Below are 18,112 nucleotides of genomic sequence, written 5' to 3' on the forward strand. Positions count from 1 at the left end.
CGAAGCGCAGTTAAAACTCATGTGAGTGCTTGAGCGGACAAATAACGCGCAGAAAAAAGACAGCAGATCCCACACCCTGTGGTAATCGATGTTATGCGAAGCAGTGTGCGGGGAGCCAACCAAGTTTACGAAACGCCCACGGGTGCGCCAAGATGTAGTAGGCGGCTGCTTCATGACCTACATGACACGCTTGTCATGACATTCATGTTATGAGTCCTCAGGAGTCCCTTTAGGTACGCTTAAGAGAACTTAAGGCGAAAGCCCATGACTACGACTTCGACTATCAAACTTAATTAAGCCTTTTCCTTCACTTAGTACCACATCCGTACCCCTTCCATTGCTTTTTTAGTGTTAATCTTTTTTCGCTGAGTAGTTGTCAATTTTGCGGAGTCACGCTCATGACTTGGACTTCTACCATCATGTTTTAGTGTTTCCTTCACTTAGTGCCCACGTCATAACCCATTTCAGTGGTTTTTTAGTGTTAATGTTTATTCGCCCAGTCATTGTCATTTTTGCTGAGTCTTGCTCATGACTATGACGTTTACCATCATCCTTTAGTGTTGTCTCCACTTAGTACCCACGTCAAAACCAATTTCCGTGGTTTTTGAAGGTTAATGTTTTTTCGCTGAGTCATTGTCATTTTTTCTAAATTATGCTTGTGACTATGACTTGTACCATTATCCTTTAGTGTTCCCTTCACTTAGTACCCACTTGAGAACTCATTTTAGTAGTTTTGAGTGTTAATCCTTTTTTTTGCTGAGTCATTGTCATCTTCGTCGAGTCATGGTCATAACTATGGCTTCTACCACGATCCTTTAGTGTTTCGTTCACTTAGTACCCACGTCCCAACCCTTTTCAGTGGTTTTTGAGTGTTAATTTGTTTTGCTGAGTCATTGTCATTTTAGGCGGCTGTTTCATGACCTACATAACACGCATGTCATGACATTCATGTCATGACCTATTATTTATGTTTGTCGTACACTGTTGTCCGAGGGGCAAATTTTCGCGAAGAAATGCTTCGCATTTAAAAATACTTTCAACAAAGTGCCTATAATACTTGCGCATTCCCACTCGTAAGCAGTCGTGAGTGCTTCTGCCGAATTTTTCGCTTATAACGCGACAACCCTATTTCTCGCTCTTATGCTGGCCAGTATTTATGTATAAACCAGCAATCGGCAAATCAGAAGCTCCCGTTGAGCTATAGCAATAGAAATCGTGCCATCTGCGCCACACGATTATCGTTGCCATCGTCTTGGTGTTCTCGTCGCACAAACCCTCGCGTCAGGCACATTAATTTTTGTCTTACACACTACTTTGGCTATCTCGTAACTCATTGCATAACCCCAAGCACAGCTGTATAGCCAGCTACCAGCGAAATATTTTTCAGGCAGACGCTCGACGCCAAGGGTCCCAAACATGTCGCTCGACAGTCTCGAATGTTTGCTTTAAAACTTATCACCGTTACTATCATCAGCATATTTCATGTACATGGTAGGACAAAGACCTGTTCCAGCGATCTCCAATTAACCTTGTTTTGTGCTAACCAATTCCAACTTGCCCCTACAAGTTTTCTAACTTCACCCCCGCCCCCTCACCCGATCTTCTTTCTCCCTCGAGTGCACCTGCCTTCCATTTCACCCATTCTGTCACTCGAATAATCCACCGTTGATCGGCCCTACGCAATACATGGCCTGCCAAGCTAATGTCAACTACAATATTGGCTACCACCACTCGTAATCTGATCCGCAAAGCTCATTTTCTTGTCTCAACGTTACGTCTAACATATTTCGTTTCATCCCTCTTAGAGAGGTCTTTAAGGAGTCCTCGAGCTACTTTGTTAAACTCGAAGCTTCTGCCCCATATGGCATCACCAGTGGAATACAATGATTGTACGCTTTTCTTTTCAAATTATTATTTCCTGTTATTATTGGACCTAGATGCACGTGATCTTTAACACGATAGCGTTCAGGGCTCCATGTGGCAGAAAATCCGGCGTTGGCGTCCGGCGTCGGCGTGCGATGTCGGCGTCGGTAGCGGATAAAATCATCCCCAATCACCCCAGGCACCCCGACCGCGCAGGCCCTCCACGTGGTGCAACGTTTTGGTGAAGAAAAATTGAATTTCTCACAGTAAAATCCATCAGAAAAATGGTACAGTACGACTTTACCATTCGGTGTCGCTTTCGCTGTGGGATTGTTTGCCAATCGACGTCGGATTGTAATTTGAATGTACGAGAAAACATAATTCTGCTACAAGGAAACTCAAACACAAACCCGTTTTCCAGCATTTCTACCAGACCTACAGCCGCGCGCTCGGGTGCTTTACTTGCGAAAATGATATCCAGGTGGCACTTGCATCCTCGGCAGGTCAAATTGGGACTTCGTCTGCTAATGCATTTCGGACACGCGCGCGCGTCAGGGCAATAGCAAACAATTAATGAAATAATAAAAAGGTGCTAGGGCCTTCACATTTTAATATAAGAACCGCTTATATTGCCCCTGGAAAAACGTCTTCCCAGCAATGCATTTCTGTTTAAAAGTGAAGCCGACTTTTAGGGGATCGGTGTAAGCTTGGTCTTTGTAAGCTGGCTATCCCACGTTCTGTGTTGCAGTGAATGAAGCCTACTTGCCGGATGCGAACGATGCGATGCGAACGGGTCCCGATAACGCTATCGAATTATACTCTTAAAGGCGAAGCTTAAGCGTCCTCCAATTTTTGAGTGCCTTATATTAAACTAAAGATTTTAAGGCGCAATCACACTGTACAGCTTTTCTAAATAACATGCCAGACGTAAAACCGTTTAGATTCTTTTGCTTTAATTTTCATATTTGGGGACAAAAAGCAAAGCAATAGAGTACTTATCGTAAAAATATGACACAAGGTGCGCTAGACAGGGCTGCTTATTGGCATTCGATTTCCGCCGCTACCTGATTTTGGTTTCGTCCTTAGGTGAATCATAACCATTACAATTTGTTCCTGCGCCTAAGATCGGCAAGGTCCTGTGCTACGACTTCACCGCCTGTCTTTCTTCAATGTCCAATAGCATACGGGTAAATTCAATGTTGCAAAAGGTGATTTAATGACAGTCGTGAGAACATTTTATTCTGCTGGTTTATTCTGCTGGTTTAATGACATGATGAGGAATAGTGTATGGAATGTCACCACGTGAACAATTTCTACCTACGTCGCAATGGGTAATCGTTCCAGTTGTTTACAGCTTTGCTGTCCAACCACCTTCACAGCGTGGATTGGAGACAATTTCTTTTAGCAAGGTCTTTATCACTGTTCTGTAGCTCAATGTTCCTTGCTCAATGCATGTTATGGATGCTTTTTACTGCCTTTATTTGTTTCTCCACACTTATTCGCTTTTGTTGTCGTCTTCCTCACCGCTTGTACAACTTGTCTATTGTCAAGTATCTCACGGTCTCCAGCGTTCACTTACCTAGTTGCTCAAGTCTAACATTTGCAATGACTCATGTTGTCTCTTTGGCGACATACCCACTACGCCACATACCCACATGTCCAGTCGTACTCAAGCAGGAGCCCAAGATGTATAGTTTGGTGGATATACAGTGCAATCACCCAGTGGACCAGGTTGATGTATAATCTAGAGAAGCAGCCCGCACCTGCAATGCTAGGATGCGTGCTGCCTGGGGCCTGGGCTTGGACGTCTTCATTGGGCGAATGAAATTGCATAGCAAAGTTGTAGTAATGAAAAAAGAGGTCCACCCATTTTAATGGCTAAACTTTCAGACTACTTTTGCAATGGGCGCCCGTAGTTGCATTGGGCTTCTCTTACTTTTTAGGACTTTTTGCCAGTACTCTGTCCTTACCGTGTTCATTGCAGCGGGCTTTATCAAGCATAATGCTTTTTTGTATTAGCTGCCGAAGTGCTAAACTTTATTGATCTGAAACTAAAATCAGGCTAAATACTGTGATGAATTACTCAAAACGTTTACTATTTTACGGATTCATAGAAAATTATGTCACTGAAAAATAGGCGTCTATAACATATAGAAGTTACGATGCGCATTCACGTAACAATTTAAAGAAATATAGTCATTTGGGCATGTCAGGACGCATGCTTGAAGGACTGCAAGAACATTAGCATTCGGCTACAAAAATTACCGCAAATAATGTGTCATTACAATCAACTAATAAAAAATTATGATATCTGAAATTTATATCGGTCGGTTGTGACCGATATAAAATATAGCTGTCTGATGCCAATGGCATCACTGAAAAATTGCAAGACGCGTGGGAATTACCCAAAAGAGAAGGGAAAACAGTCACACAATGTGGATAAATAAAACATCGACGAGTACTCGGACAGCCACGTACACAGCAAACACTTGTAGGCTACTAGAAATATAACAGAACGAAAAGTTCAAGTTCACTTCATGAAAGGGTAACTGATTTCTGACTCATACAGAAGGACTGAGTTATTATTCTGCGATGAATTGTTGTTACTGGGTCGTGGCGCTAACCCACCTTGTGCAATCACTTTTTTGTGGACACGTTGAGTTCGTAGCGTGCTCTCGTAGGCAATTGTGAGCAGCTGTCACGAGGCTGTATGCGCGCTAACTAAGCGTCTTCTTTCTGCATGGTTTATTAAACATTATAGACACGTTCACATATGAGGGCAATGTATCGATATGGCGGCGAATGTACATGGCCCTTATTTTCTCCCCTAAGTAATTCTGCTATTACCTCGTGATGTACTTGTGCTGAGTCATCATTCTATGTCGATGTGAGACACAAAAATGTCAATTTCTAGCTAAGGAACCCGCGCACATAGTTTTTTGACAATTTGGGGCATAAGCAAGCCAAGCCAGCTTTTTTATATATTATCCACCATATTACGTGCCAGAGGAAACAGGGGGGACTCAAGCTGTTTTTTGATTATCACATTATTCCGAGCACACCACACCACATGAGTCTTCACAGCCCACAAGAACGTGTGTGTAGTTGCCTCTTACAGCTTCGCTGTAAGAAATTACGATCGGCGCCCTAATCCGCGATCACCATTTCATACGACGTGATAAATCGTTATATAAAATCAAACGGCTGCATTCTTTTTGTTTTGCTTTAATATACTACGTCGTGGCGATTAATGGACCTTTAAACTTTTTATGTATTTCCCAAATTTAGACATCACCTGCTGTTCGCTGTCATAAGAAGCCAACAAACAATGACACCAAGGACAACATAGGGGAAATTACTTGTACTTACTAATTGAATTAAAGAAATGATAAAAAAATGGAAATGAAAGCGGATGAAAAAACAACTGTCCGCAGGTGGGGAACGAACCCACGTCTTCGCATTACGCGTGCGATGTTCTCACCATTGAGCTACCGGGGAGCCATTTTCCCATCCACTCTCTGGGGTATTTATGTTTTACAACTAGAACTAGTTGGGAGTGTTAGCCAGCGCCACCACTCACATACGTGGTGAGTGATATGTGAGTGGTAGCAGTGGCTAACACTCCCCGGGTTAGTTCTAATTGTAAAACATGAATACCCCAGAGAGTGGATCGGAAAACGGATCCGCGGTAGCTCAGTGGTGAGAGCATCGCACGCGTAATGCGAAGACGTGGGTTCGTTCCCCACCTGCGGACAGTTGTTTTTTCAACCGTTTTCATTTCCGTTAATTCATCATTTCTTTAATTCAATTAGTAAGTACAAGTAATTTCCTCTATGTTCTCCTTGGTGTCATTGTTTGCTGCTTCTTATGATAGGATAATTAAAAATCGGGGCCCTCGGTTCCCTTTCTTCTCGTTCACTGCTGTTACGCTGGTTGTTTTGGCTGTGATATCAGTTCTGGCACATTCAATTACATCTGCTGCTCACTCTACTTTGTCACCGCAGTTTGAAAGTTGTACTGTTTTTAACTATATTTGCGTGCCAAGATGGCCAATAATTTGTTTCTCACATCTATGTTAGTATCGCAAGCAAATGTTCGTGAGGTTGCCCTGGAACCTGAGGTCTAGAAATGGCAGTCCGCCGTCGACAGGGCTTCACTCGTAAACTTGAGGCCTTCACAAAATTCTGTCAAATATGTCAGTATTTTTTCCGCTCCTGTTTCACTGTACTGATTTGACTCAATAATTACTATGTGCTTGCACCAGTTTTTGTTATAACTACTACGTAACAATCATAGTGCCGTATGGTACTCTTATCTGCTTAGTGAAGAAAACTGTCTAATGTCGAATAGAAATTTCTTTCTTGCCATTAGCTGGAGAACCGCATAAAACTAAGTTGCTCTTTTGTTTTCAATTTTCGCTTTCCCATTTCATTAATTTCTTGCGCTATGTTTTCGCGCTACCATTGAAACATAAATACCTTTACGAATACACACATTTTCTACCTTTCATAATCAGAACTGGTTTTGGCACGTAAAACCCCATAATTAATTAATTAATTACCTTTCTAGAAAACATTGCATATTTCGGCTTCTCTTCGCTTATTGTTTTTCATTATTGTTACAAATTTTTTTACTCAGAATACACTGCAAAATATAACGAAATAGATAGAAAAAAAATGCTGATATGTACAACAGAAATGTGTCGTGCGAATTATTGCCGGCAGGGTTCGTTTTATAAGCATATACAAATGCAAACATTTACGCACACTTTCTAGCATTCAGAACAAAAGCACAAAATAGGCATTCAGTTGACCACACTGTAATATATCGTGTTCCCACAATGCATACGAAGGTTCTAAATGCTGCCCAGATATGACCGTCACTAAACTTTTAACGACATAAGTTTTTTACAGGCCGCTGTTTATACAGAGAAATAATATTAAAACATTGAAACAATCTTAGTGAAGCAATATTCACGTACTGTAAACGTGCTTAATATTGGCATGCAAATCCCCGGCTCTCTTTAGCAGCAGTTGATGCGTTTTGAAAAAAAAATACGGTAAAGGTTACAAATAAAGTCGCTACAATCTAGAGTCTCCGCACCTATTCAAATACCTACAAGAAAAGTAAAGTGCTTTTTTGTTACAGTTTTAGGCGTAGCTTTGTTATTAAGCCAGTGTGATCAATTTAAAGAACATTTCAAATGTAACGTTGATTTTCTTACAGCCAAACAGAGCCCTGCAAAACCATCTAAAAAACCTGGGTCTCAAAATAACAAGTTCTTTGCTACGATGGGTTAGAATTCGGCGCCGTCCCAATCTTACCAAGTACTGTTTCAGAAATAAATATTTTGGGCACCAATGTTTGCAAAATGCTGGGTTCAAGAATTATCACCGATGGATGTGCGTATACATGAGAGAGACAATGTGCTACATATACATACAATGAGAGTAATAAAAAGTTATTCTGTTGTCTGCTATATCTTCTTTTTTCAAGAAAGTTGATTAAGAGGAAATATGTTTTACCGATGATCCCAGTGGACCAATATCCCATATTAATACACGCAATGTGAAGGTCACAAACCTCCGTCCTACAATGAAGCACCTGGAATACAGTGTGCCTGAATCCACAATTCAAATGTCTGCTGAAAAAAAAATCGCCATCGTGCTCCAGGCTGTCATCAACATCAGTTTACCAGGTCATTTGCGCAGCGACGACACCGCAGGGCCAGGTCTCCTGTCACAGCTGCCAAGCAGAAGTGCGGGGCCAAATGCGTTCCCCAACTCACGTGAGGATACTCAACCTCTTTCCTAGGTTTGCGCAGGTGCCCGTAAAATGCAGCGGTGGTTCAATAATTCAGCAGCGCAACATGGGACAAGGTCAATAACCTAAGAAAGCACCTATCGAAGCGGTAACATTTAACGGATATTGTTCATTACAAGCGAGAATATGTAGGTTTCCTTAATGAAAAACACTCTGGCGATACCTATGCACTTCTTATGAGCTCTGAACGCGAAAGCATTAACGTCCAACTGAACAGCGCTGAGTGGTACTTCCGAGTAATGAACTCCTCGTGGTATAAGCGACTGTGTTGATATGCTCGGCCCGTTTTGATTTGGATTTACCGAGGCGCATTTAGAACGCAAGCGAAAGCTTGCGCGGACAAGGAACGCGCAGATAATGCTGGCTTCTGAGAGCGAGGGTGATGTGCCGTTGCGGCAAGCCCTTTTTCCTCACGCAACACGTGGTGCGCTACTGGGGCAGAAGGTGTTCCCTTTCGGCCGCTGTGCTGAACACCTTCTACGTGGTGTTTCTCTGCTTCGTCGAGGCGCGCCCGTGACGTGGTGTACGTAGCCACTGGGAACTCCGTCGAGGCGTGCTCGTGACATGTCCTCGCCGCCAATGGCAATTTACGTGCCGTCTCGTTGCTACACGTGACGCACGCTGGATTTATCGGTCAATGGGCCATTTGACGCTTTCGTGCCAAAGTGGCAGTTTCCGCCCAAAAGGTGAAGCATTGATTACTATAGCAAAGTATTATAGAGCTATACGACGTAGGGTCATACCTCTATTGGCCGGATATATTACACGAAGCATTCGCTTGACAATTTAATTTAAAAGGGTAATTTGACGCTTCGACTGTCAACCGTGAACATATCTCACTCGATGACTGCGTCCACTCGCTATCGGAACATTGGCATAATGAAGTATTGCAGTCGTGGCGAGCGAACACTTCGTGCTGCCTCTTGCGTCAACGCTACTCCGAAGCTTGAAAGTACGTAACCTCTAACACTATAGGCGCGCGTTAACACAGTGCGCACGAAGGCAACGGCCATCGCGTCCCACCTAGAATATTGTCACGAGCCTTCAGAAATAGTCTTGTGGGTTTAAAAAAAGCATACAGCAGCTGGCTCCTGGAAAACGTGACCGTCGAGGCTGGCTGATGATGATGACCGTATCATCTTTGGCACATACCCACTCACGGGGATCAGCCAAGAGTCGTGCAGATTTTATATATGTGCTAAGTGGATACATTTAGCAAATGTCTAATGCTGCTCGAGCAGGGAAGACCCGCGTGGTCTTATTCGTTTTCTTGGGTTCGACCCACTCTTGCCCTCGACCCACTACCGAGAGGTGGCATTATCCGCCCTTCCGAACAAAAGCATCGCCTCGATGCTGCAAAATAGGCGTAAGAAAAAAAGAGGAAAAAACAATAATAAATAACACAACGCAGACAAAGCGAAAGTACAAAATAAAAAAAAGAATAAACGTCACGATGCCACAGTCAATGAATGAAGAAGTTAACTCACGAGGATACATGAAAAGCAGAAACAAAGAGGGGTGAATGAGTGAAAAAAGTTACTAAAGTGCAATGTACATTTTCATGCGCACAACATTAACTACGTCCGAGCTCGGTTGTCTTTGTGACCTCGTCCATGTCTGCGATGTTGAGTCCGGGACCACTTCGTAGATTACGTCACATGACGCGGAGAAACACTTTATGTGGACCAAAATACTGGCTCAGCAACTTTTCTCAGAGGCCACGGCGGCGAACGGGGGTCCACACCGAAACTTGGTTTCCTGGGTTTTAGGACACGTCCCTGTGGCGGATGTTGTAGCGTTGTGCGTCTGTCTGCTACTGCTGGCCAATGTGCAGCCGCACAAGCTGCCGAGCTTCATCGGCACGCTCTGCAAATTCCTCGGCGTCACTTGTCAATTGGTCAGCGTCTTGACACGGTAGCATAGCGTCCATCATCGTCTGGACTTCACGAGCGTAGAGAAGGCGAACTGGTGTGGATAGCGTCGTCTCTTGCACAGCGGTGTTATATACGCGAAGGTCACGTAAGGCAAGATCCGATACCATGTTTTGTGTTGGACGTCGGTGTTCATAGCGAGCATGTTTGTGACCGAGTTATTCTGTCGCTCGGTAAGTACGTTGGTCTACGGATGATACGCGGTCGTCTTGTGATGCCTGCTGTTGCTTAATTAAAAAACTTCATCCATAGGCTGCGCTGTGTATGCTGTCCCTCTGTCTGTTATTACAGTGGATGGAGCGGTGTGACGCAATACGCTGTGGCACGTGAAGAGTTGCGCTACCTCTGAAGCCGTGGCTCGGGGGACAGCGAGCACTTGTTGGTTGCCGTCGGCTGACAGAGGAAACGGTCCGAGAATGTCCAAGCCGACTTGGTCGAAAGGCATGTGAGGTGCTTCAGTTGGCTGAAAAAAACGAGCCGGCTTAACGGATGATGTCTTTCGGCGCTAGCATTCACGACAGCTTTTAACGTACTGTTTGACGCTTGCCGAAGGCACGGGACAGTAATACATCTCGCTTACTCTAGCGAGTGTTCGAGAGAAGCCTAAATGGCCAGATGTGGGATCGTCATGGCAAGCGAAGAGGACGTCGTCTCGCAAGTCTCTTGGAACCATCAGGAGTAAGCACGGCTGGTCGAACGGGCATTCTTCTTCTACAGCACGTTGTCTCGTAGAAAGAATGACGTCAACGAGCGGCACAGATGCTGTGGTAGGGCTGTGCGCGGCCCTCTAGGTGATCGATGAGTGGTCAAATCTCAGCGTCGTCAGGCTGCCGTCTGATCAAGTCCGATGAACTAATGGACGCCCAGGAAGCCGTCATCGTCCTCTGTTTTCTGACTGCCAGGATCAGTGGACGCGCGGGACAGTGTATCAGCGTCTTCGTGCTTACGGCCAGACTTATAAACGATGGTGACGTCACATTCCTGTAGCTGCAAGCTCCACCGTGCCAGTCGTCCTGAAGGGTCGCGCATGCTTGCCAACCAACAGAGGGCATGGTGGTCCGTCACTACTTTGAAGGAACGTTCATAGAGGGAGGGGCGAATCTTGATGATCACCCACACGACTGCGAAGCACTCTTTCTCCGCAGTCGAATAATTTGCCTCGGCATGGGACAGGGAGCGGCAGGCATAGGCTATAACTCTTTCCACTCCATCTTTTCGCTGGACGAGCACTGCGTCAAGGTCAATGTTACTGGCGTTGGTATGCACCTCAGTATCAGCATCATCGTCAAAATGTGCAAGAACGGGTGCTGACTGCAGGCGCTGTCGTAATTCAGCAAAAGCCGCCTGTTGCTCATTATGCAAGACAAATGGCGTGTCGTCCTTTGTAAGGTGAGTCAGGGGTTCCGCTATCTTTGAAAAGCCCTTAATAAACCGGCGACAGTAGGCGCACTAACTCAGGGGCGCTATAACGTAAAGCTATTCTAAAATTGTCTACTCCAATTCTGCAATCAGCCCATTACCATTGGTCAAACATTTGCGGGCCACTCCCAACTTCGCCGCGTCAAAATGACGTGTACGCGAAAAAAATGAATTAAAATGCCGAACAAAACTGAAAATTTTTCTGAATAGCCAGAGACTGCCCCGTTCCGAAAGGAATAGAAGATGGCTGCCGGCCGATCGCTCAGGCCCTCGCTACTAGCACCGGCTGGTGAGCATGTATTTATTTGCGCATGATAAACCTTTTTGTGTGGCAGTAAAACGTTATGGACCCTTTCGGCGCGTACATGAAATCTATCTGGGAACTCTTCTTTGCTGAGGATCCGTTTTTGCGGCATTCTAATCCTTTCGTTGACCTCCGCCGCGATTTTCGACCAGCCACCGCAAGCTAAGTAAGGTGAAGCGGACCATTCGGAGAAGCCGGCACCACCCTCTTCATGCGGTTATCTATTTTCATTGTGCTGGCTCGGCCCCATCGAAACCCTCTGCACTAGAGCATGCTCCTCGAGTCTTGTCAGCCAAATAAATAAGAAAAACCGCTGAGTGTAGGCAATGTTATTGGTTTGGAAAGCGAACAAAGGTGACCTCCTATAAACGAGGAGAGTGTTTGATTGGGTTGTTCAGAGAACGCTGCTTCGTGAGCTGTTTCTTTAATGGGCAAGTGTCATCAGTGGCAATGTGCGGGCCTTGACAATTTCTGCATATAGGAGGTCGCCCCCAACACAAGGTACGCATCGCTCGGCATCGCCAATCGCCCCCACCCACCCACACTAATGCTCCCACAGCACCGACCAATCATAACAGTGAAATAATTGTTAGCACATTTCAACCAGGCGACCACAGCTCCCAGTCTCCGCCTCCATTGAGCCGCCATACCACTGACTCGGTGGAGTGGCCAAGACGCCCTGATCACCCAAACCTTCATCAGGCAGCAGCCTCGACTTCAACAGGCACCAAGAAATCTCAGCCAGCTCCTTCTCACAATAAAGTAGCAAAGAAAGCAAATTCGCCAAACTTGTGTGCACAGACGCCTGCAGTCTCTATGCCAGGCGCATCAGCGACATGGGCCCCGCAACCAAAAGTGATGGCCCCTATGCCCGAGCCGTACCGAGCAGCCCTGGCAACTCTTGAGGAAAGGCTGAACCGTCGCCTACAAGACGAACTCATTCGCCTAACCACCCAGTTCACTCAAACTGTGGAAAATGTTTTCGCCAGGATGATGAGCACCATCTCGCCTCTCCTAAACGTCGTGGCACAACATGCCTTCGAAACCTAAGGCAAGCCCTTACATTATCCTTCTATGGAACTGTCGTGGAATCCGCAACAAAAAAGCCGAATTCTCTGTTTGGATTGCCCAAGACCCAGTCCATGATGTTATATTGCTGCAAGAAGCTAACCTCTCGCCACTCACCCTGCGCGGTTACCGCGTCTTCAATTAGCCTTCTATACCACCCCGGTACGCTCGCCAACAAACTCTACCTCCCCCCGGTTTTTCTCACGTTTTCGTGAAACACTCAATTCCTGCGACGCAAGTACCAACGTCTCACCTAAATACAGTGACTTGCGAAATCACAACAGTTATTGTGCAACTTGGCTCCCAGCCACTGTCCGTGTGGTCGGTGTACTGGAAACCAGCTCCCGGTGACAGGGACGCATCATGGCTTGCCCAAATTCCAAACCTCACTCCCCATCTTTGTGTCATCGGAGGCGAATTCAATGCCCCATCGCGCGTGGAGCTATGCACACGATAGTGGCCGCGGTTCATCGACTTTACAAGCTGCCGAGCGAGTTCATCTTTCATTGCTCAATTCGCCAGACAGGCCCACCCGCTACCCTCTACATGCGGTTCAATCAGCCACCACGCCGGACCTTACCTGGCTCTCTCAGAAACTTACCGGTACGTGGAATGTCCTCGCAGACGCCAGGGGCAGTCACCATTTCCCTATCCGAATACAAGTCATGGCACTGAGCCGCGCAAAGGCACGCTTACCTGTTCCCATTATTCAGTGGGATGCATTCAGAGCTGCACTCGGAGATCTCTCCCGAGAACGGCCGTTGTTTGACCACTTGCAAGAAGCCAGACGTGCCGCCACACGTACTTTGCAGCTTACTGACTCCACGCCAGTCCCCGACCAACATCTTCTCAACCTCTGGGCGGCCAGGCAAGACGCCCAAGATATATACCTCGCCCGCGGCAAAACCATGCCTGACAGAATTCGCCTTAACCGCGCAACTGCCGACTCAACCGAATATGCTAACCGACTGGCTCGTGAAAATTGGCAGCGGCATTGTCAATCATTTGACAGCCACACAGGAGCCGGCCGCGTTTGGCGCACCTTCAGAGGACTATCCCAGCGCACCCGCCTTCGCACAGCTGGAGAAGACCTAGCTCTTTCCCTCCGAATCGCCGCACAAGAAGTGGCAGACATTGCCGGAACCGCTTTTTTCCCAATGAACCCTCCACCCTCATACGATCCTTCAAACATAACTTCGAACCCAAGTCCACCTGCGATGGGCGATGGGAATGAACTCGCCCTTCACCAAGGCGCAACTTCGTGCTGCACTGCTTTCCACCAACACGTCCAGTGCACCAGGCCCGGACGGCATTACATACGCTATCCTCCGCAACCTTCCAGACAATACCCTCGAGGAACTTCTTGCTCTTTTTAATCAGGTTTGGGACAGTGGAAAGCTGCCCGATTCATGGCAGCTATGAACGGTCATCCCCATTCCCAAACCCGGAAAATCACCCTCTATTCTGAGCAACCTTCGGCCTATATCATTAACTTCCCAGGCTGGAAAGCTTCTAGAAAAAATGGCACTGAGTCGCCTTGACTGGCACATAGAAAGCAACAGCATCCTTCATGCCTGCCAGACTGGCTTCCGCCATCGTCACAGCACACAAGACAATTTGGCACTACTCTCGCAGGACCTTATACACACCCGCCATCGCTTGGATGTGAAGATTTTGGTTACGGTCGACATACGCAAGGCGTTTGACTCCGTACCTCACCCCTCGATCCTCGCTTCCGCAGCTGGCGCAGGTATCACAGGAAAGCCCTGGGCATACATACGCGGATTTCTCTGTGACCGTGAATTTCAAGTCGCTGTAGGTCAGACACTCTGCGCGCCGAAGAAATCACGAGTGGGAGTGCCGCAAGGCGCAGTCCTCTCGCCGTTGCTGTTCAACTTGGTGATGGCCCCACTTTGCTATCGCCTGGCTGATATACCTGGACTTCGCTTCAGTGTGTATGCGGACGATGTCACAATATGGACTAACGGAGGCTCCGACGGCGACCAGTCCGATGCCATTCAAACCGGACTCGACACCATTGCCACATTTCTGAAGGAGGTCGGACTCACACCTTCTTCTGACAAAACTAACTTCGTAATACTGGGCACGAAGGCAGCCCGTTCTGCCTCGCAATTTTCGTTCACCTTTGACGGTGAGCAAATAACTCAGCAAGACAGTGTTCGAGTTCTAGGCATCTACATCGATGCAGATGGTGGTGCAGCAACATGGCTTCGCAACATCACTCGGACCTGGCATCAGATACTCCACCTAATCCGCCGCATCGCGTCCAAGAACTGGGGCCGTGAGGAGCGAACTCTCCGTCGTCTCGTGGCTGCTCTACTAATCTCACGTGCTGTATATGGCTTTAACTTCTACAATCTTACCCAAAAGCAACGCAAAAAACTGGAATCGCTCAACCACGAAGCCATCAGGGTTGTCACCGGCCTGCCGCGTTTCACACCCTTACACCGCCTTGGCCAAATGGCCCAGATGAATACGATCGAGGCAATAGCCGAGGCTGCGAAGCATTCACAACAGTTCCGACTAAGAGCCACGATATCCGGTCGCAGCATCCTTTCGCTTCTTCATCTGCCAGTCCCCTCAGCGGCCTCTGCCCTCCTTCCCTGCTCCGTGGGACTGTCCCCTGACCGGGACTTTGCACCGATTCCCCAAAACATGAATGCCGATCACGCAGAGAGGCAGTTGTCTTACGCAAGGCGGCATGAGGCAAAAGTTCGCGACGCTCCTCCCCATCACCACGCTGTCTACACCGACGCCGCCCTCAGTGACGAAGCTTCAACCGTAGCCTACTATTGCCCACGCACCGCCACGGCCTACTCCTCCTGTCGTCCTGCCTGCAACGACCCATTAACGGCGGAACTGGCTGCGATATCCGCTTTATGCGACGCCGTCTTCAAGCCTCCTTTCGCAGCCTTCACTCATCACACAGTTTACACAGACTCGCAGGTCTCCATAAAGGCCTGCGCCCGGCTGGACTCGCGCAATGGTGCTGTTCACTCAACACACCGGGCGATCCCAATCGCCGACGAGGCTGGCCACACTGTCCGCCTCGCATGGGTATCAGGTCACGCTGGGGTCACTGGCAACCGAATGGCCGACTCTCTGGCAAGGGAGCTTCTTTCCTGCCCCTCAGAGAGGCAGTCCACAAGTGCATGACGAGCCGTACCCCATCGACCCGGACAATGTCCTGGCAGAGGCGAAGGCTGCTTAAGGGCCGTGCTCCGGAACATCCTCGCGAAAAATCCTACGCCCCTGCCAGGGAAGTTTACCCGTGCTGAGGCCACACGTCTGCGACGCATCGTCAGGGAGACAGCAGTGACACCAGCCCGCCGCGCCATGATGCGTCTCCAGACCTGTCAATCAGCCACTTGCCGCTCCTCTCCGGGAACCAGCTGCTGGATCAGAATCATATACTCTGGGGCTGCTCGGATCTCGCCGAGCACCGGAGAAGAGCGATAGCCACCCTTCCCCCTACTCTGAGGCCTCAGGATTTGGACGCCTGGCGCCTTCCCACTGGTCCCCCCGAGAGACGGCGCCTCATTATCCAGTCGTTACTACAATTTTTACAAGAGTCAAAAATGATGAATAATATTTGAACCTCCTCTTTTACCCCTCCCTCCGCCCTGATGGATTGATTTCCTGGGGGCGGAAACTTTTTATGATTATTTTATTAAACGTTCTAACAACCTAACAACAACAGAGAACGCTGCGGCTCACAGCCCGATGCTTGCGTCGGTGGTTACGTAAATTTGACGTTAGGAGATTGGAATAAAAACAGTTTAGGGGGGGGGGGAATATATTTACGTTATAGCGCCTAAGGAAGCGCCGGACGGCCTTCCTATCGGCTGGAGCTGGAAATGCGGCCACAGCGACAAGCTTGTTTGGATCGGGTCAGACTGCTTTGGCACCTGCTACATGCCCGAGGAACTTGAGCTCTTTATAACCAAAGTGGCACTTTTCGCCCTTAAGTGTAATGTCTGCTAATCGGATGGCTTCTAGCACACTCCGCAGCTGGTGAAGATGCTGCTCGAACATTTCAGAGAACATGACCACATCATCCAGGAACACAAGACAGGCCTTCCGCTTCAGTCCAGTGAGGACAGTGTCCATCACTCGCTGGAAAGTAGCCGAGGCTGAACACAAGCCAAAAGGGAGCACTCGAAATTCATAGAGACCATCTGACCATCATCACAAAGGTTGTTTTCTCGCGGTCTCGTTCGTCTTCCTCGATTTGCCAGTACCCACTTTTTAAATCGAGAGAAGAAAAATAGTGAGCACGCCGTAGTCTATCTAACGAGTCGTCGATACGCAACCGCGCGGGAGAATGCCGTTGGGGCGGAGGTGAAAATCGTCTAGGAGACGGCGATCGCGACAGCCGACCGGCAAGCTGTGGCAAGCGCAGCTGAGAGAGGTAGTCCGCAATGTTACGGGGTCGCTGGCCGTATCGGGGCGGCGCCGAGTATGCGGAAAAAGCCGTGAAGCCCAAGGCGCCGGTAATGGGCAATGGCGGTACAAGTGGTCAGCTTCACCGCAGTGGAATCACAGAGGCCGGTGATCGGGTGTGCGCCAAACATCCGACTTCCGAGGGGGCGTACATCTGTCGTCGACGTAGTGAACCGCTTGCTCCGAACGATGGGCATCTGGAGCGGCATGAGCAAAGGGCGGCGGCGTGTACCCAGCCTCGTAGTACGATATCAGCTGCACCGACTGAATTGACACTGTAGGAGGAGCACGAACGAACACCGGCGGAGAGGAAGCAGGGCGCTTTATGGCTTCCGCTTAGGTCGCACGGTGGTATTCAGGAGGTACTTCCGCCGCGTTGTCAGGAGGCAAGGTGTCACTGCAACGTGTGGATGCAGTTCGTCCTTGATAATACTTGCTATGGAACTTACCGTAGGGTGCGGTGTAATGGCGGGCTTTTGAAACTCTTCACGCACTACAGAGCGATGAGTTCTCGCAGGCAGTCACTGTTGCTCCCTATGACCGTGAAAATGTGAGCAGGAGACATGCCGTTCACTTGCTGCTCATATAGGTTCGACCGATGCAGAAGCATCTTTTCCATGGTCACGGCCTCGGACAAGAACTCGGCGACTGTCTTCGGAGGGCTCCGCACGACACATGCGAAGAGCTGCTCCTTGACCCCGCGCATCAGATGACGTAACTTCTTCTCCCCTGTCATTCTTGGATCAGCTCGTCTGAAGAGGCGCGTCATGTCTTCGATATACGTGGTCACAGTTTCGTTTGGCAACTGGACGCGGGCTGCATCGCTCGTTGCGCTCGTCCATGGCGATCAGCACTAGTGAAGGTCTCCAAAAGCTGACGACAAAACTCGCGCCACGACGTCAGTTTCTCCTCGCGGCTTCTGAAACCACGTGCGCGCGCCATCCCCCAGGTAGAAGTAGAGGTGCCTCAGTTTTTCCGTGTCGTTACATTCGCTCACGGCGGCCACGCGCTCGAAGTCGACCATCCAGTCTTCGACGTTTTCGAACACTGTGCCATGAAACGTCGTCGGGATCCATGGGCTCTCAAGTGTGTACCGGTTCGACATCGTGTTTTCCGTACCGGTTGGCGCGGTTTGAACGGAAGCGCTGGTCATACCAGTTGATGTGGTGGGAACCGTAGCGTCGACGACTTTTGGGGATAGTCCCCTGATCCTGCGGCGGGCCCGATGCACGGGAGTGTC

General features: G+C 48.3%; 1 protein-coding gene and 1 non-coding gene across 2 annotated transcripts; both read left to right on the plus strand.

Annotated features, from left to right (window-relative positions):
• Window positions 1-5,545: 5,545 nt before the first annotated feature.
• On the plus strand, window positions 5,546-5,617 carry Trnat-cgu (transfer RNA threonine (anticodon CGU)). The gene has a single exon. It is a non-coding gene; the product is annotated as a tRNA-Thr (tRNA).
• Window positions 5,618-14,310: 8,693 nt separating this feature from the next.
• On the plus strand, window positions 14,311-15,585 carry LOC119458994 (uncharacterized). The gene has a single exon (XM_037720845.1). It carries the CDS (start codon window positions 14,311-14,313, stop codon window positions 15,583-15,585), a length of 1,275 nt encoding a protein of 424 aa, XP_037576773.1.
• Window positions 15,586-18,112: the final 2,527 nt, after the last annotated feature.

The sequence above is a fragment of the Dermacentor silvarum genome, chromosome 7 (assembly GCF_013339745.2).
Source record: "Dermacentor silvarum isolate Dsil-2018 chromosome 7, BIME_Dsil_1.4, whole genome shotgun sequence".
Taxonomy (NCBI): domain Eukaryota; kingdom Metazoa; phylum Arthropoda; class Arachnida; order Ixodida; family Ixodidae; genus Dermacentor; species Dermacentor silvarum.